Source organism: Dinoponera quadriceps, unplaced genomic scaffold, assembly GCF_001313825.1.
Source record: "Dinoponera quadriceps isolate SergipeBrazil2010 unplaced genomic scaffold, ASM131382v1 scaffold1280, whole genome shotgun sequence".
NCBI lineage: Eukaryota > Metazoa > Arthropoda > Insecta > Hymenoptera > Formicidae > Dinoponera > Dinoponera quadriceps.
This window is the reverse complement of record NW_014555813.1, coordinates 189,038-209,471: the sequence shown is the minus strand read 5'-3', so window position 1 is coordinate 209,471 and position 20,434 is coordinate 189,038. Positions and strand designations below refer to the sequence as shown.

The following is a 20,434-nucleotide window of genomic DNA, read 5'->3' as shown; positions in this document are numbered from 1 at the left end:
CCTGCACCTGCGAAACCTCCTCCTGCGGGCCACTGCCACACTTTCGTGCGTAACGATTGGTACGAACGCGCGTTTTTAGCCCTCCTTCAGCCGCCTTAACGGGAGCGATTTCGTCGAATCTAGGAAAGTTCTCGGCGTCGGTTGCGAATTGGTCCTTCCGAATGGCGCGAGAACATCTCGGAACATCTTGGACAATGTTACTTATTCATTCATCTATATTAAATTAAAAGTTAAGTTGCTTAAATTAGATTGAACGCAACCTACTTTATAAGGGAAGAGGGGTTTTTCCCCCGATGTTATTTTCCAAAATCTGAGCTAACGATTGTCAGTTACAATTTCTGATCGGGCGTGCACGAAAACGGCTGAAAAGCAGCTACTTGATTCGTTTCTCCCGGTAGAGAGGCCGCAAAAAGACGGGAATACGTGTCAATCGCGCAGATGTATCCGCGGTGGATTCGTCACGCGCGTGAAACTGCCGCTCGGAATGTAAGTAGGAAACGAGACTAATGTCGCTATCGTTAGCAAGAACATCCCCCGATTTCTTGCGACAGTTCTATTAGAAAGTGTCGGCATCGCGGACGGACACAAAAAACTGCCGTACTTTCAATTAATCCGACCCTACGTGTCTCGACCTACTAGTGTTATCGATGGCTTTCTCGACGAACAGTCTCTTATCAGTCCTGATGTCAGCCGCGTCAATCCCGGACGTGACGTGTGTGCACATTGTGCGCGATCAACAGTGCAAATCTCCGCGGGCTCATTTTCTTCGTCGTCGTCGTGTTCTCGGTCACAAAACCGGACGCGCGTAGGAAACTTCTCCGTTCGTTCCGGCGCGAGTCCTTCGATCTCGTTCTTCGCTCCCGAGTCCTCGTTACCACCCGCGATCCGTGTCAGGACGCGCGGTATCCTTGGCCTCCAAGATGCCGCGCGCACGGCCAGTGGGACGAGATCCTCCCGTCGACGATCTCGCGGAAAAGGGAAGAAGGACGTAACACGAAGAGAGCTGGCCTAGAAACGGACGTGGAGCAGCCGGTGTTCCCCGTGGTATCACCAGGCGGAGGTGAGCGGTGGGATACGTTTCTTCCCCACTTCTCTCGCGCAGACCTCCTCCTTTTGACGGTCGCCGTCGACGATGATGGTAATGGTAAATGGCCCATGGAGAGGCTCTCCAGTCCGCGCCTCCACTGGAAACGGGAGCACGCCACGTGAAAGTAGGAAGGGGAGGCTATAGCCGGACCGACGTCGCTTCGTGCGCCTCAGTCGTTCGTGGACCTCGAAGGACGATAGAGGTCGAAGAGGGCACTTCCTCCTCTCCTGCCTCGCGGATTCTTTCGGCACGCTCTTCCTCTCTTCTTCTTCTTCTTTCTCCTCCTCCTCTTCCTCCTCTTTTCTCGCACGACTTCGGTGACGAGGGCATCGCAACAGGATAATCGTCCACAAGGATTTCGGCGCGGGGATATCGTTTCGTAAAGTCAATCGGGAGATAACCGGAAGAATGCGCCGTCAAGTCTCGATCGTCCTCGGGATCGTCCTGCTGGGCTGCTTTCAAGGTCGGTATCACTTTCGAAGATGTGCCGCGCGAGAAAAATCTAAAACTATGTTCTCGGGAGGAGACGCTGAGAATTCAGTGTGTCATCGGAGAAATGCGCGCTTATTTAGGGTTGAAGGGAGCGTAAGTTGAATCGAATAATCATGACGATTCCGACAGTAAATCAAATGTCTATTCGTTCCGTCTCGTGCGATATTTTCAACGATTTATAAATAGTTTCGCGCCACTGAGACGCGCGTCAAATACGCTCGATACGATGCAAAATTGCGAATTTTACACATCGGTGCGATTCTGCCTGTCATTTCGCTTCATCATCGGCCACTTTTTGCGATCGAATGTACCTAAATGGTTTTACTTAGATATCTCCCCTAAATTACGGCATGCCACATCATTCTCTTTATGTTCCCGAAGTAATGAGATGGCCGTTCGTGTAATTTATTTGTAACGCTTTTGAATTACGATCCCCACAAAAAGGGGCAGCCATGTCTACGTTGCGATCATTTTTTCCACTCGTTATGATAATTTGATATCCACTCGCTTCACGCATAGATACTTAAGAAGCAAACGAAAGCAGCACGACATTCACAACCAGATGAATCCATTCGTTATCCGGTGAAGAGCGGTCGATCGAGAGTAAAATCCTCGTTAATGACCTGCCGCCAGTATTTGACCGATGGATATAACGTTAGAATTCATGCAGAATATCAGGATCGATATTGGAAGCAGCTCAAACGATGAAAGCCGCGAATTTCGCAACAAGACCGACATGCTCTCGCTAATTAAATTTACGTTGATCGAGTCGCTGGAAGTTACCTCTAACGCGACATTGTTAATCATGTATTGTCAAAGTTGGAGATACACACATTGAAATAAAACGTAAATATCCTCAGTACTATTGCGTACACTGAGAAAAAAATATAGTTATTTTCGGAGACAACAATATCCTTTTCTCATTTTAACCACAAAAATAGTCGAGAAAATTACTAGAACTATTTTTTCAGTAAATGTTACTATAGTGTCAGTTATAATAACTTTACGTGCTTTTTACTAAATAATTTTACTTTAGAACAACAATCATGAAGTCAAGTAGTATTCGTACGCGATATCGAGAGAAAGATCTGTTGAGTAAAAACAGAAACGAGAGAAATTAACAACGGCATGCGATATACCGGTATTTCCGACAGAGCAGACGGATGTGACATAAATCGCGGGAGCGCGGCTAAACAGCTATTTTAGTCGGGGGGGAAATGTGTCGAGGTGTTAAATTCAGATCTCCTGTTTACCCGTGCTCTGACACACGGAAGTTACGGTCCCTGAGTATGGCTGTGATTAAGGAACCGTTTTCTTCCTACAAACCAGCGAGGAGCAACAAGTAAATGAGCAAGAGAGAGAGAGAGAGAGAGTTGGGAAGATGAGGAGGGAGGTTTCACCGAAATTCACACACATATATCGAGCGCGCACCTTCCCCTCAACCACGGTGAAGGGCTCCGGTAGAGAGGAGAGCATCCATTGAACTCGCCGCAGGCAACGATACCGGGTTGCCTCTGCAGCCGAATACGACGTTCTTTCAGACGCAGGGAGGAAAAAGGGTAGTGCGCAGGGAGGGAGGCGAAGTTTTTCGTTTTAATCTCTCGCACGCTCGCATCCTCGTGCACGAGTCGTCGACTCACGGGGCCGATCTCGTTCCTCTTCCTCTCGACTCTCCGATTTACGTTCGCTGTATGGCCCTTTCGCGTGCCCAGTGGCGTAACCGCACTTTTGGCTGTGCGTGCAATCGTGAAGTAACGATGAGCGGAAAAAAAGCGCAATCGTAAGCGGAAGAAATCAGTCGTTCAATCAGTCATCGAAGATAGCGTGACACGTTATAATCGGCTCGTGAAACTTCCGTATTGCGTATGCAATGCGTTAAAAGGGAAGCGCGCGATTTGCAGAAATGATCATTTTCCCTTGATAAAAAAAGTGTTTAATTTACCGGTTTACGCGGCGATTGAGTTAATTCCGGAAGTCGTGTCGTACCGCTGCTAAACGAAGCCCGTTTGTAATCGCCAGATAAACCAACTTCGCGCGTCTCAATTCCTCTAGCCTTATCTCCGCAAAATACATGGCCGGGGGGGGAATACGTGACACGGTCTCTGTCGGAGTTCCGGGCGATGGTTACGCTACTGCGAATGCATAAAGGGCCCCGTATAGGTCGGGTGTTCGACCGGGCACATATAACGCGCAAAACGACGAGTTAGCGGGACTGACGCGCCTAATTAAGTATGCTAATCGTCGCTAAAACTTGCTCGTACGAACAAGTCTGGAAATCCACGGAACACGCGCGATGCGCAAAAGGACTCGTGAGAACCCGCGAGTAACGAGACGGGGCCCTTAACGTGAACTTCCGATCCGCGGCCTGTAATGACGGCCCGGTGTGGGCCGCAGCCGCCGAGTCGGAATCCGCGACGATAATGGCTTCAACGAGCGCGCGTGTCGCGCGATTTATCCCTTGATTAACTAATTGCCGACAATGCGTATCGCAATTAAGTAATCCGTGGCGATCGAGAGCGTGAATTACAAATTACGCGACTCAACGCGAACTCAGGCGTCGGCCTTAATCGCTGCCGATTAAACGATATATACCATATATACTTCTCTCTCTCTCTCTTGTTATTATCTTGCGATGCGTTTTATTCCCATCCGCCATGCCAAGTTCGCTTTACGTTTACGAGAGATATTAACTCGGTCGTAAGATACTTCATATTTTGCGCTGACGGATCAATTATAAGAATGAACTGAATTTATTACGTCGGATTAAACTATCCCTCTATTAAATAATGATTCGTGTAAGTACACGCAATGAATATATATAACTGTCGTCACTCAAATTGCGAATTAAAGTATCTCGTTGTATCATCTCGTGTTCGAATTGCAATTTTTCGTATTCCTTCGGATCTTTGTGACTGCGTAGAAAAGAAGAATTAGCTCCCACAGATAAAAATTAATTGTCCATATAATATAATTAAAATTTAGTTAATTTAGCTAATTCTTGTTGTCCATGAACCTAGTTTTTTTTAGCTCCCACAGCTAAAAACTAGGTAACTCTGGTAACTAAATTTCAGTTTTATTAACAGTTTTGTGAACAGCTCATTTTTCTTTGCCGTGTGGATCTTTGGAGGGACTGAGAAGAAAGTAAAAATGTATTTAGTTAAACATTTTTATTTTTTTCTCAGTGTACCCCGAGAAAACTAAGGAGTAAATAATTTCTGTGAAATAAACTTTATATCCTATAAATAAATTTTTATGTACTTTTTTTTCGATGTACGAATTTTAATCCATAAAGATTCAGGTTCAACAAGAATAGAATATGTAGACAAATATAATAAACTTTTCATATAACGACCATGGGTGGAGCAGAGATATATAAATTAGGATGATAAAATAGACATAAATTAGGACGATCGCTGACGAGCCAATTACGACGATTATACTTTTACTGCCGTCGCGATTGGGAGGGATAGCACAGAGGGAGAGTTTATTTCCCAATTAACAATACTTATTAGATTTTACTGGGCTTTTAATACCCGGTAATTAATTGCGACGTAATCAGTGTCGGATCGCGCGTATGGCGCGCTTCTCCTTGCCTACGCCATGGAACGTTTTCGTCCTAATCGCACATCGCGTCGCTTGATTCCCGCTTCACGACGTCGCAAATTTCATTAAGCCATCAGTGACGATAAATCACGCGAAGGCGCTCGTACGCGTGGATGAAGCAACGCAGGACGAAACACGCGACACGCGCGGCTAAAGCCGGATTTATGGGCCCCGACGTGAGAAATTGAAAGAGGGGTTCGAAGATCTTTGTCACGTACCGTGGGATTTTTACTCCCGAACTCCGTATTTTCGCGAGAATGAAAAGCACCTACCTTCCTGTTTGAATAGTCGCAGGGCGCGAACAAGTTTCTACGCGAATACAAAGAGTCCCTGACAACCCGCCTGACCCTTTCTATTTTTACAACAATGTTTCCCTAAGTGCGTGAGATTCCGTCAAAGAGTACTGTTATTATTGCTTATGCGATTACATGCAGTTGGATCGCTTTCCGAAATTACTTCTTCGCTTAGAATACCGAAGTTTAGAATTACTTAATCCTCTCATTTTTTTCTCAATTATTCGCATAAACATGCTCGTTTCTTTCGGAATGCCTGATGAGATTTTAATTCTTCAACGAGATCAACTCTCGCCAGACGTCCCTTGTTCTTTGATCGTTTGTCGGTGCAATTTGCAGCGAGACACGAGTAGAAACGAGCGAGGGAGAGATGGTTGCACGCCGGCCCACACACCTCGAAAATTGCGAACTACTTCATCGTCCCGAGTCTACCATTTTTTAGGGTAGCCTCTCCAAACAAGTTGTTCGCATAATATCACTTGTGCGTAGCTTATTAATTTCGAGTTTAATACGATCATTTGCTCGTTCATTAAAGGATGCAATTTATAAGTAGTCTGGATGCTTAAATCCACACCATTTTATGGACGAGCAAGCATCATTGCGCGATATCAAGCTGATCGTTTTTGCGCGAGGTTGCGTTCAGCTTCCTTCCCGAAGGGATAATGAACTCATTACGCAGCGCGCTCAGGTGCCTCGATAATTACGAACACTGCGGTCACGATCGCCGGAAAACTGGGGGATGACGGACGCGTGCCAAACAGTGCGAGGGTCCCGTAATCGCTAATTGTGTATGTATCGTGTTTACCGACGGTCAGAGCGAACTATTTTCGCGTCATGAGGTGTACATGTGTGTGCCGTGAAATTTATCGCACTATTCGTCTCCTCATTCTTAATTAATAGCGTATTCGATTACCGTAGAGAGGCCGCACGTTATCCTTGAGACGCACGAATATAGCCGCCGGATCGTAAATTCGCGAACATACGAAATCGCAGAGACACCCTCCTCGTTCGTCGCGACTGTTTCATATTCATATATTCTCGACATACCCGTTGAATGATTTGCGACAGCGCACCTATCGATGGCAGATCTGGTTAATAAATCAAGTGTAATCCGTATCATTCGACGACATATACTTAGCGGTCGGCAATTGGCTACCTATAGTACCGAATGAATGGCTCATTAGCGGTAGTACGTTCTCGGTAGCATGAAAATGTTCGTAACAAGAAGAAAGTAAAATTCTCAGACCGTCCGCGACGGACTACAACATGTGTGCGAGCGCGATGGGCAAATTCCTCCCGCTCGAACTCTCTCTCATTATATATTTTCATTGTGTGTGTGCGCGTGTTCTCAATGGCAGGCGCGATATGCTGCGACATGATGTGGTTCAGCACGAAATACAGTTAGCGGTTTGAATGAGATACGCAACGTCGAGCATTCTTGCTTACACGATATTGTTTTTGCCGTCTTATTCGAGGTCTTTCTCACGCTTACACACCGGCCCGTTCTCTCTAATTCGTTTTTCAGAGTTCGGCCGACCTCTTACCGTTATTCGAAAATACTCTGAAAATATTTGTACGGTCCGCTTGTGTCCGTGACATTGAAATGTAAAAAGGAAGTTGCACGAACAATGAGAAGAAGAAGGTGGTATTATGGCTCTTCGCTAAGACAGATTTTAAAACATTGGTTTTGTTGAAAAAAAAACCGTTTTGTCACAATTTTATTCAAAGTAAACTCTCTCAATAGGAACAACAATGAATATAATCGTGCATTTTTAATGTAGATACTAACTTACTTGTCGGAAAATAGATACAAACTGTCAAAAGGACAATTTTTACAAAACGAATAGACTTAAACTTAACTTAAATTATTAACTTATCGAACAACTATTTCAACATGAAAACCTCGAAGTAGAAGTCGTATTAAATCTATTTTAGTGGGAGGGGAAGTCCAAAGTGACAAAATACCATGCTATTAATTTATATTAATTAACTATATAACTCAAAATGTGTACAGCGGAATAAAATAATGAACACTTAAGCGTACATACATTTGTGTGATAATACGTCCAAATTTAAGAAAAATGAGGAAGTGTGTGTAATTAAATGTATCTTGAAAATGTATCTTGAAAACGTTTCGAAATGCTCGAAAATAAAAATGTGTTATATCGGTAAATATCGGCTATTGTTTATTGGTATATTAACGCCGTTGAATAAAAGCAGGCTACTAAATAAATAATTCCGTAAATAATCTCTAGAATTATTCTAATGAGTAGTCTCTAGAATTAATCTAGTTACCTGTTCCTTTAATAGCGAGGAGATATTAAAGGAGACCATAATATCAAGGGCCATAATACCATCTCCTCTAGGAATTGTTATTTCAGGTTTTCCAGCTAAAAACCAGAACTCGGTTATCCAGTGAAATTGCGTCTTTAATTTCATCTCGCTTCATTTTTACCTAAATACCAATTTCAATCGATACGATTATAACCACAAATCTAGCCATTAATTGCCAGCGCAAATTAGCCGGATATTTGCGGTTAATTAATCGGAAATACACGCATGACTTATTACCGTGTAATTTCGGTCGCCTCAATCATCGATAAATCATTAATCAATAATAACTCAGTAAATGTGAGTGATACGTCACGCGTAATCGTGGCCAAAATTTGTGACATCTCAGCGCGAGAGTTGAACGGACGCAAAAGTCAAGTAAACGACCGTGAAGATTCGCGACTGCGATGTTGCGTTAAGTGGAAAGGCGCTTACTTATATGCCATAGGAGTCGGGAGCACGCACTTGAGATGCTATCGAAACAGTTTCCTTGTCGTGTGTCGGCGCTGCTTGGTACGCGAGGCAACGCGTAGAAAATGTAAATTATTCATTAAACGATGAATATATCGCAGTCACGATTCTTGTTTATTGTTAATTTTTATTTCACCTCGCATAAGATTAGTTTTGCTTAGTAATATATATACGATGCAGTACATGTCGATTCTTACGGAATTTCGCCTCTGGAGCCGCGGATGACGACAATTTAATTATATTATTACCATTTCCGATGAACTTACGTCCCGGTAAATACGGTAAGACACCGCATTCCACAGCGATAAATTAGAGACTCAATTTCGAAATTAGATTGACTCCGCTTGTAGGTCATATCTGATCTTGTACTTTCATCGGCATTCTTTTCTCCACTAGGGATGCATAATCATTTGCTCCGAATAGCAATAAATCCTCTCGCCGTGTTTAATAGAACGTATCGAGCACGTATCCAGCAGGAATCTTTTCGATCGATGCTAATAATCACAAGTCACTGTGTATCTTTTATCGTAGCTGTAAACGGCACACACGTCGCGCGCTTTTAATCAAAAAAGTCGGCGACTCGAAATACTCAACACAGTTGCTTTCTCGGATCATTCGCGTCATCGCGTGTTAAAACATCTCTAATATAATTAACGTATCTGACAGCGTGACGAAAATAGACGCACGTTGCTTAACGAAGTCGAAGAAAACCCGTTTGCGCAGAACGTGCAACAAGATTTCTGTGCCGTCATGCTATTGGCACGAGCAACGAATCGCGTGCAGTGAGGAATTTTTCGTAACAAGAGTCGTGCGTGGACTTTGCATTATCGTGCAAATTTGAACGACGGGATAGACCGCCGTGGAAACGATCAGATCTGAGTTCGGTAAATTCGATGTCGTACCGCGACGACACGTTCTGTGTGCACGCTTTTCATAATTCAAGATCAGATAATAAAACCTTCGGGAAGGAGAAATGAAATCGGTTATCCTACACTGGAAATACGCTTGTCACAAAATCGTATCGAAAAGTTAAACTCCGACGTGTCTCGGTGAAATTGCCGAGATATCTATCGTTGGGTCGGCGGACGAAGCTATTCGATCGAGTTTCTAATACGTCGACCTTCTATGCTAACCTGAGAGAGATAGTCGATAGTAACTCTATTAACCGCAGATACGATGTTTAACGCCCGAGGCTGACGACCTAGTGAGAAAGAAGAAGACGAAGAAGAAAATGATGATGAAGAAAAAGGAGAAGGAAAAAAATATCACAAGAGGAAAGAGAGTAACGTAATCGCGCTAGACTAATTTATTAAAGTGATTCATTAGCCATATCGATGATGATATAATTGAATTGTTGTTACATGTAAAGACGGAGATGGGCAATCGTCGTAAATATCGGCAACGTTATCAACACACGGCTATTTGTACTAACCATTAACGGGATAACTAGCTCGTTCTGTTTCGTCTTGATCAATCATCAATAATCTTGAGCATCGATATGACGGATAAAAAATGATGTGTCTTACCGATCACCATCCCATTAGTGTTTTACAATCGATGATCACTAAGTCTTTTATTTAAGTGCAATAATGAAACGATAAATTACAGCAGCACTTGCGATTGACCGACCCGTCAAAAACGATGACTCCTTCCTTAATAACCCTACGATCGTGCGAACGATAGAGATCAGTTTATCATGCAATTTTTCATTTTTCTATTTTTCTTTATGCGAAACTTACATATTCTCTCGCATGAATGAATCGATCGTTGTTCTTGGAAAAATATGCGTGATCCGTTAATCTTGTGAAAACGAAGGAAGAGGAAAAACGTCGTGCTGACAACGATCATTCGGATTCGCTGTGGAGAATTTTCGAGTGTAAAGCTTCGTCCGTCAATGAAGCGATAGACCGATCGTTCCTGCCGTGACGATGCTTGACTTTTCGTTACGACCGAGAGTTTTACTTTAGTAGGAAATAATAACGTCCGTTTCTCAATGATCCTGGCTCGAACCAGGTCACTAACTGGCGGTCGACATATGGTCATTAGGCATCGAACAGGTAGACAGCCAGTCCGACGATTGCTCCTTCGGTCGTCTCGGGTCAGACTTCAGATACCGTTATTGTGATCGATTCATCCGCCGATACTTGGCTTACTTTGCTGACCCGAAGACCCAGTGAACGTGTCCTCGTGAATGTCAAACAAGTGTATCGCGAGAAACATGCGGCGGTATCTGCACGCGATATCGATCTCGTATGATTAACCGTGTATGATTTGAATAATGTTGCATATATAAGTAATAACGAAAAGCGCTTCGTGTGAGCTTAGTGATAATTCCGCGTCTAGTATCTTACACTCATTTGTATGCAACCGAATCGCGAGCAACACGTACGATAGCTTGCTGCCGATAGCTCATGAGGCGTAAATTAAAACCACTCTAACGATGCTCACGTATAAGTGCTATGTTAATCAACTGTCTTGACGTGTTATTGAGATAACTGTCTATTACTCGCATTTATACACCGTGCTTAAGTGGTGCCGCGTATCGTTTAAGTATTAATATATAATTAATTTAATGATCGGAAGAGGGATATTCCAAGCATTATATTATATTAAGTATCTTTAACACGTTGCGAAAGACATCGTCCGTGTGTCTATTCATGTACATCCGTAAATCGTTACGCTTTCATTGAAACTGGTGCTCGCCGGTTATGTTCTTGGCAATTTTTTTTCGCTTAAAGTAGTTGTAGCATAAAATTAGTTTTTTTCATTGAAACTTGCATCAAATAGATATATAGATTTAAATACACGGAAAAAATGGATCAATAGAATTTCTAACGGTACGACGTTTAAATAAAGCGTAATAAGAACAATAAAAAAAATAAGTAATATCTTCGCGTTACTGTATATATATTTGTCTTGTTAATTTCGCTCAACATTTATTACTTAGATAGTTAAAGTTATAGGTTTTTTCCAGTAAATAATAAATTTATATCCTTAATTGAAAATCCGGCATTCTGTGATACAATCATCTTTTTGCCGTGTATCCGTCGCAACAAATTATGTATCTGATTTCCTTTTTTTGCCGCGGAATTAATGTTGTTGCGCGTCTCAAAGTAGATGAGTCGAAACAAGAGGGAGAGAGAACCCTGTAATTCTATGCGCATAAAGGATTATAGGTACTAGCACGAAGAGTATTCGCGACGACATACGGTATTTACGCCTGGACGATAATGGCATGCATATCACGTTCATTTGACTTCGACACGCGAAGTGGAAGACAGCGACGGAGCCGTGGAGTCATCAAATTGCTCGGTGACGTCTCAGTTTGCATACGTTTTGCTACCTACGTGTTATGCTCGAGAAAATCGATTTCGGCTTAAAACGCGCGTGTAAGATACACCGTATTTCGTTACCGCAAAAAATCATTTTAACGATCACTCTCGAAACGCGAAATTTTTTCTACCGAAGTGTTTGCATATTTTTTTCTGAACGAATGCAAATGCTCACTTTGACATCAAAGGATTCGTGCCGGTGAATGATTTCGCTAATAGTATCCGGGAGTCTTTCGCGAGAATCCGCACGGTTACCATTTTTGTTCCAAATACTGCAGGTGTACATCAGCGTTCCGCGGACTTGAAATAGCTTCGATTTAACAGTCGCCCGTGGTATAATAGCTCACTCGTGACAATCCGACGAGTCGTGTGCCGATAATTTCAACAATTTTCGTATCCAGAGCGCCGTCCCGATAAATCGATGCCCCGGCAATTTGCGACCGACGCGGAAAACTGGCGGCTTCAATTACGGCGCGTGAGGATTTACGGGTTCCTCGCAACATTGTACCTCGAGATAGCTCGTTACGAGTGCAGAAGCGACAGAAATCGTACGGATGGGAAAGCTGACGGGAAGATTCTTAGGAAGAGAAACGGATGATTAATCACGGAGTTCGCGTAATAAGCCATTAGAGGTTCGCGCGATAGTTTCCTCGGTTAATGAAGCCGCGCACAGTCGTTCTCCTGCAATCGGAAAACGATGAAATCCTGACCTAGACTTAAGTAGGTATGGAGGTAAGGTCGAGGTCGCTTTCGTGCACCTTCACGATGAGCTACTGAAGCCGTCGCCATCTAATGATCCCGCCCGAATCAAACGGCGGGAGCTTTCACTCGGGCTTCATCGATAACCGTCATTAAAGTATTCGATCAAACGCGGCTCGAAAAGATTGCGCTTCTCTGTTCGTCTCTCTTTGAGCCGAGACGAGATCGGCGAAGCTAATAACGTGTCTCGTGAAGAGACTATGTGGAAAGGATAATATTATCAATGACTTTCGCTTCGTTCCCATTCGCTTCGCGCCATCAATGAAACGTCACTTTACATGATTGAAGATCACTGCTATACGTTAGATACGTGTACGACGAAACAGAAACGAAGGTATAAAAGGTCGAGGTCGTCGTCGGGATATGTTCTCCGCGGCAAAACAGTCATTAAACGCGCTAAACGACGACGGCCTATCCTCTCCGGGCAATCAATGGCAGCCTACTAATTAGGGGCCGAGGTCGTCGTCGTGAGTCCCCTTGCTGTTGAGCGGGGTTGGTCCAACGTTTATATAGTCGAGAGCAACTCCGTCTTTGGATGGCTAGTTATCATTTTCATGTATTCACGTAAAAGCGAAGCCGATGAATAAAAGATTCTTGAAAAAAATTTAACGACAAAAAAAAAGTGCAATTAAAAGCGACAGATTACGGTGCGTAGCTCAAATAATTATTACTTATATAGTGCAGCAAGAGGTTACTGTGACAAATGGTACAAAGACTCTGACTTGTGAAAAAATAAATTTAAATAGAATGGAATGGAATTTTTGCAATTTTATTTGCTACTTTATTTTTCATAAATTCTGTATTGAAGAAATCATTTATATAGTTCAAAAAAATTGCCGCAGAAAAGAAGCAAATGTGACAGGTTGTAACCGAATATATGTAAATTTTCCAAAACAAATTTTTCTATCCTTAAGAAAGAAACCGATTCGCGAAAAATTCGCAGAAAAATTGAAAACCCCCATTCATGTCAGTTCTTCCCAGGCTTTCAAAACTATACAACTATGTATATTACTTAATATTTCTACATGTTCTAATAATCGGTAAATAATCCCTCTGTGTAGAATTTATCATAGAAAATGCCGTTTCTCGCGGGGAATAAAATAAGCCGTTAAGATATAAAATAAGTATGTGGGAAGCCGTTAGATTGTTATTACTGTTATTGCTGTCTATCATTACCGTGCCGATCGCTAGCGGGCCACGCGCGCACGATATTGAGCATGCGAATTAGTTACGGTCAGCAAAAAGTGAGCGAAGTTGAACGATCGACACATTTCGCTCGATCGTGCCCCCGGCCCGCCCGAACTTTCTTTCTCTAATCGCTAGTACGCGATTTATTTTAACCAATGTTTCTGCACGTTCGCAACGCAATCGTGTCCTTCTCGTTAGTGTTCGCACGGATCGCTCGTAGATCACCGTCTGTGAGATACGGAAGGAGATCTGGCTGCGAGCGAAAGCACTGATGAGCCCCCGCGGTGAATGTACCGAGTGCATTTCATATCGGGACAAACGCAGCAGGCGGTCATTTTGACGTTTCGAATACCTCTGACGTCACGCGTGTTCCTTCGGCGCAACGTTCGCGATAATCGCGCTGGCTAACTTGACGTTCAGGTAATAATCTAATCAGTGCCGAGATAATCCGATGATTTCACTCGGGCTTCATCGACCGATGCCTGAACTCCGAGAGAGACGAGCGAAATCATATCGAGGGAGAATCGACGCAGTCTCTTTGCACTTTAATCTACGATTTATGACTCGTCCGGGTATTAGAATTATGCGCGGGTATTACTGAAATTCACCTTACCGCTTGCTCGGGTGACAACCACCTTCGATGCAATTCCGCCTTCTATAAGCCTACGCGGTACAGGAAGACAGAGCGACGAAGGATTACATCTCCTTCGTGGCTACGTGATTCACTGTTGCATTAGCGCGGAACACAGTGCGTTATATTGATCTGTCTTAATCCTTTGAACGCCATCATAATTACAGGTCCACGAGAGAAAGCTCTACTTTAATCTATACGGAAAATAATTCTGTTGGTACAACTGAATTTTCTGTTGCCTGGAGACAAGATTAAAATTCGGTTGTAGGAATAGAAAGATTCCTGTTAGAGATTTATGCTGAATCAGTTATTTTCAGTTATCTCAACCGATTTTTAATACAGCTGAGTGTTCACACGAATATTCTTAGTTGTTGTAACAAAGATACCACTTTTTGTCGCCGAGTTCTCATTTCTTGCCGCTGAGTTTTGTCATCTAGTTCCTATATTGATGGAATATTATAATTACTTTCAGTGCCAACCATATTTTATAATAATGTATGCAAGGTTGTTGATACCACACTGTGGTATACCGTCACTGATACCACAGTAACATTTATTTAAAAACTAGTTCTTCCAACTATTTTTATAATTAAAATCAAAAAGTTATGGTTGGCACCGAAAATATTTATAAAGTAACTATAATTTTTTATCAGTGTATTCTGTTGCAAGAACTGAATTTTTTTCGTGTAAATGAACTTTAAAATCCATTGTGGTCAATCAGATGTTTTTCTCATATCTATTATTACCGTCTAATATTTAGGAAAAGTTAGGAAAAGTCACAGCATCTCCATGACTATTGAAGAGAAAAAGAACACATTGAGATGAAAGCGGTTTCAAGTCAGTCCTCGGGATTTTCAGGATTAATCCTTTAATGGCAAGATGGGTTCCAATATGTCGAAAAAGGTGAAGTTGAGTTTCGCTCTGTTTCGTTCATTTTTCACTTAATTAATGTACAAAATAGAAAAAAGAAGTAAATAATAAGATGAAACTCTGCTTAAGAAAAGAAACAGCAAGCCTACTAATACCTTACCATTAGATAGTTAATAACGACAATGTGCAATTTGTCAATGCACGCATTAAACTAATCGCGACGGATTGACTTGAGATTCCGAGAAAGATCACGCGCGACAAAACTACCACAAATACGCAAGTCCGCATTCCGTGCTTCGTCATCTTCCCTTTCTTCTCTCCTGAGAATTCACTTGGATTCCCCCGGTCAGTATACCGATCTCGTTAAGAATTCGAGGCGGCGGGTCGGAGAGGAATCCGCGAAATACTCCTTTCCGCGGTAACGTTATACGCCGCCGCCATCGTACTCCCGTTATTCAAATTCGCGTGCAAATGCCTGAGCCGGCGTGTCATTTACCAGTATAGTAACTCCGTTTTATCGGAATGAAAACATAATTCGTCCGCGGTAAACGCGCTCATAGCGGTCGAGGTTCGCTATTTAACCGGGCGTTGCGTCGCGATTTTTGTCGCTGCCGGTAAACTAATCCGCCTAGGATATTTCCGGAGTAACTCAAGATTACCTTACCCCGCGCAAGAAGCTACGCGAAAAATCGCGGCCCTTTCGCCGTGTGTAACAGCGTGAGGTATACCTTCGTGCGAGATGGCGATAAATTCACCCGGCCTTACGTGTTATAATCCCTCCGGCGGCGACGAAAGTGTATGGGATTCAATTGCGTTATCAGCGGGCTTGTTTAAATCGGCCGTGTCTCCGCCGTGTTCAACTAACCCGAGAGTGCGCGTTACGCTCCATTGGCCGCGCAGAAGCGGGAAAAGAACGCGATTTACTTTCCGTCGGCGGCATAAAACAGGATGCGCGCCTCCTTTATTTGCGCTCGTTTCGCCTTTGGAGTTCGCGAACGAGCAGCGCGTGATCATCCTCCGAATGACAAATGTCCGGGAGACTGCGTTACGATTGTCCGATGCTCAAGCGGGACGCGAAAGCGTCTTGTGTCACGCGATGTTAGAAAGCAGAACTCGACAGAAATACTGTGTCAACCGCTGCTTAGATGGTGACGAAAGATGGTTTGCCGCGCGGACGACCGCAACGTCCTTGCGCGCTATATTTTCCCAGAAAAATTCCCATAACCGCGAATTTAAGCTTTATGTTATACGGCAATTTGTGTGCGAAATCATGTTTTCGACATATTGATATTTCAAGCGTATGAAAAAAAAGTGAATCTGCGATTGATCGTGCGCGTGGAAGTTTGCTGCGGCGGGGCGCGGTTCGTGCAATAAATCGCGAACGCTCTCAGGCGACGTCGGCGATAGCGGAATGTTCGGTTAAAATGATCACTGTTAACGCGCGACCGTGTCGCGTTGAGTTATCGTCGTCGCAATCGCGAAGTGGGTGGTCGCGCGCGGAAAAACGCGCGAACGTGCGTGCCGCAATTTCCACGCCGATGAGAAAAAGGCCGTTGCGGACAGAGGAGTACGGCTTCTTCCTCGTTGTCGCTGCGATCGAAGGTTTCTAACGGCTCGCCAGCGGCGTATTGCTCTCGCGTGTACGCCACGCACTCACGCGCCCATGGGAGATCGCTCGAGCCGATCAGCGCGCGCAGTACTTTTTCGCCCCAGTACTCCACTTACGACTCCGCTACTTAAATCGAGAGACTCGCCACGATCGGCACACATACGTTTTCGCGCCGATCCGACCCCCTCGCGTAGGGGTTAAAAGCATGCAAGTGGGACGAGCGGCTGTCGCGCCGCTTACGATTACAGGCCGTCCTTTCTCTCGCTTTTTTTTATTACCTCCGTGGTACAGCAGTCGATAAAGCCTTTACGTCGTTGTCATTGCAGAATCGAGTGAACGATCTAACGGTTTTCGCGCACGAATTGGCGTATCCGTAAACCGTGAACTTAAACTGAAGAACCAACCACATTACTTTAAGTTTCTACGTATTTTAGAAGAAGATGGAAATGACGGTAAATCTGATCGTTAACAGGAGTAACGACTCGACTTGTTGGATGGAATCTTAGTTACTCCATCTTAATCCTGTGCAGTAAAAAATTTGATATTAAATTTAACACATTTCACTATGTCCACACAAACTTTTGTGTTAATTTAACAAAGTGAATATGTTGAAAAATCAATACAAGTAAACACAAGTATTATGTCATAAATTGATATATTAATTGACATTGAAGTATAAAACGTGTTATTTTAATCCTTTTCACAGTTGAATATCGACACAAAGTAACGCGATAACAAACGATATGTTAAATTAATGCACGGCAAAATTTAACACAAAAATTTTAACAAGAACCGATTTTAATACAAATATAAAATATTTTTACCGTGTAGTTACATCGTCACTTCCATCTTCTTCTAGAGTACATAAGCCTAAAATAATATCCTGATTGGTTCTTCGGTTCAAGTTTACGTCTTATGTTTACGGTTATCCCAATTCTTGTGCAAAAGTTCTAAAAATGTCTGTCTCTTTAACATTCTACGAAAGGTCGCGTAAAACAGCGCGGATCCGCCGGATTTACCGTACAGCAATGGTCGTGGCTCTCGGCTCGAATCGCAGGTCGTTTACCGGAGAAAAACGACGGCACACGATGCGACCTGCGCGACTTTTTTACTCACCGTGCGCTGGAGCTCGTTGTAAATAAGTTACGAAGAGGCTTCGAGACGCGGCGGCGAACGCGATAGATTAGCATTCTGAAGTTCCTGTCCGGGGGGGATCAAGCGGTAACAAATTCCGCGCGATGCTCCGACATCTGTTTCCCTGGAATTCAGGATCTCTCTTTGAATACTGGTCAGGTCGCGCCTGTTTGCCGGGACGAGGCGTGAATGTCGGACTTAATTGGCAATGCGAATTTAGTGCGTGTATCGTCGTTTTATTACATTTCACTGCAGAGTCAGACTGTGATTGACCCCGTGTTTTTGTAACGTTGATCCAAATTGCAATTTCTAACGAATCGTAAGAGGAAAATTAACGAGAATCGAGACGAGATGTCAGTGCGCGTAAGAAATTTTTACTGACAACAAAAATAAAATTTTTAAGTGTGCGATAATAATTGCATTTGTAGTCGATGTTATGTATGCTCTAAAAATCGAGTTGCAGCTTTACATATATACGTATAAAACAATTTAAACTGTAACCATTATAATTCTATCGTTAAAATTATAGTTATTTGAGTGATTTCCAATACGCACTGACCGTACTGACTGTACAATGGATCTTTTTTTCTTCTAAATCTCATATTTGTGTTACTTTTCAACGTATTCACCTTGTGTTAAATTAACATGAAAATTTGGGTGGGCCATTTTGAACATAGAAATGTGTTAAATTTGACACAAAATTATATAAATTGTACGTGTACAATTATCTCAAAAAACTATCCGATATATTCTAACTTTGTTATAACGTACCGAATGAAGGTGCAACATCGAAATGCAGCGACGGCAATAACAGCAGTGGGTCTATCGCATTCGCGCCACGGGTCTATTTTTATACGCGTCGGCGTCAGCGTAACGTGTGTACAACACGCTCGGTAACGCGTGGTTTTGTCCGTTCGATCGAAGGGAAAAGAAGATTTATGCGTGCGTACGTCATTTCTAATCGAAGCGAATTCATTTTTCGACTAACGTATGTAAATAATTTCGGCGAGCGCGATCCGAACAAAATAGTCGCGTCGAATAATTTCGTTTCCACGTGAACGCCGTTCGACCTTACGGCGTCTCGCCGCGTCCTTCGTTTCCGGCACGCGATTGCCTTTTCTCGTCGTGTGCACGGAGAGATAGAGGGAACATCGTCGCGAGAAATAAATCGAGCGAGCGGCGTCCCGTAGCGTGCGCGCACGCGAGTGCCTTTATCCTCGCATGCGAGTCTACTCGGCCGTATTCCGCGATTTAATTAATTTTTTGTCACACATTGAAACACGATATCGGCTTGTCTACAGTTATAACAGATCGTGGCGAACCGGTACTGCCAATCGGTGTGTATCCGCGCGAATACCCCACCTTGAGAGCATCATCGATCAGGTAGCCGCGGCATTCTCTTAACTCGCCTCGAATTGCACTGTCATCCTGCGATACGACATTGTATTCATCGATCGTTTAATTACTAACTTGTGATATCGAGTTTTCTTTTCTCAGGCAATATATGGCTCGAATTTTAATTGTACACAGTAAAAAATATTTTGTACTTGTGTGCTAAAATTTTGTATTAAAATCGGTCCTCGTTAAAGTTTTTGTTTTTAACATATTCATTTTTTAACATATTCAAACATACGTTTGGAATATGTAAAAATGCATTAAATTTAACACAAAATGTTTTACTGTGTAAGTTCAGTAATACATTTTTCTCGATATCCCTGTAGTGTGATAAGGTGCGTGTTGTTTATTTTTACGTGTTGCGTGCACTTTCGCATCTACGTGAAGGAAGGGTTGAATGCAAACTATCATAGTTACAGGGCAAGCGAAGGGATCGATGTTGCTATCCTTATCGTGGTACTCGTCTCTACGTGCATAGCGCTTCGAAACCTTCCGAGACTTTAGGCCTTCGATCAGCCGGCTAAGAGCGATGCGGCTCTCGTCACGTGCCGTAAAGTCGATAAATCATCCGAATGCTGCCGCATACCATCGTCATTTCGTGCGATCCAGCTTCAAGACCTCCTTAAGTCCGGTCTATATGACGCGAGAAGAAGATGGGGAGAGAGAAGCAGAAAGACAATGCCGGTGCTATGAGGAAGCCAAGATCGTTTCGCCGAGATACGCGACCGAGAGTGCCGGTAGAAATCGGGCACCCCGTGAACGCGACGGGGAACGTACAAGATCTCGCGATCAATGCCATGGCATTTTAATCGATCACGTTTAATCGCGGTGTGTACGTCGTCATCCGAAGTGGAACATCGCGGGGAACGTTTTCATCTCCTCCCCGATAAGAACGGCTCGAAAGAGAAATTTCTCGTACGTAAACGACATTTATCTCTTGCGCGGCCATCGGGGCGCCCCACCGCTGCTGATTGCCTGGAGTGCACGTGGATGGATTTACGACGCGAAACTAAAATTCTACGCGAGCAGACACGGCCGCGTTTCCAGACGTTCGCTGCTGGAAAACGGGGTAAAACAATTTCGGCTTCGTAATTACATTGTTCTCCGCGTGCACGCGGAGAAGCGAGCCTCGTTAATGCAACACTGTGCGGACGTGTTATGGGGCAATGCTATGAGGAAGACGAGATCGTTTCGCGGCGATAAAGAGCGCAGCAGCGCGCGATCGACGCCCTCCCCCCC

General features: G+C 43.6%; 1 protein-coding gene across 2 annotated transcripts in view; it reads left to right on the top strand.

The window, feature by feature from the left end:
- Positions 1–1,203: 1,203 nt before the first annotated feature.
- The window catches only part of LOC106745472 (agrin), a 30,064-nt gene continuing 10,833 nt past the window's right edge, over positions 1,204–20,434 (top strand). For both annotated transcript variants that reach the window (XM_014621103.1, XM_014621104.1), the window contains exon 1: positions 1,204–1,550. In XM_014621103.1, coding sequence (XP_014476589.1) covers positions 1,496–1,550 — 55 coding nt within the window. In that variant the 5' untranslated portion in view covers positions 1,204–1,495. The remainder of the gene's footprint in view (positions 1,551–20,434) is intronic.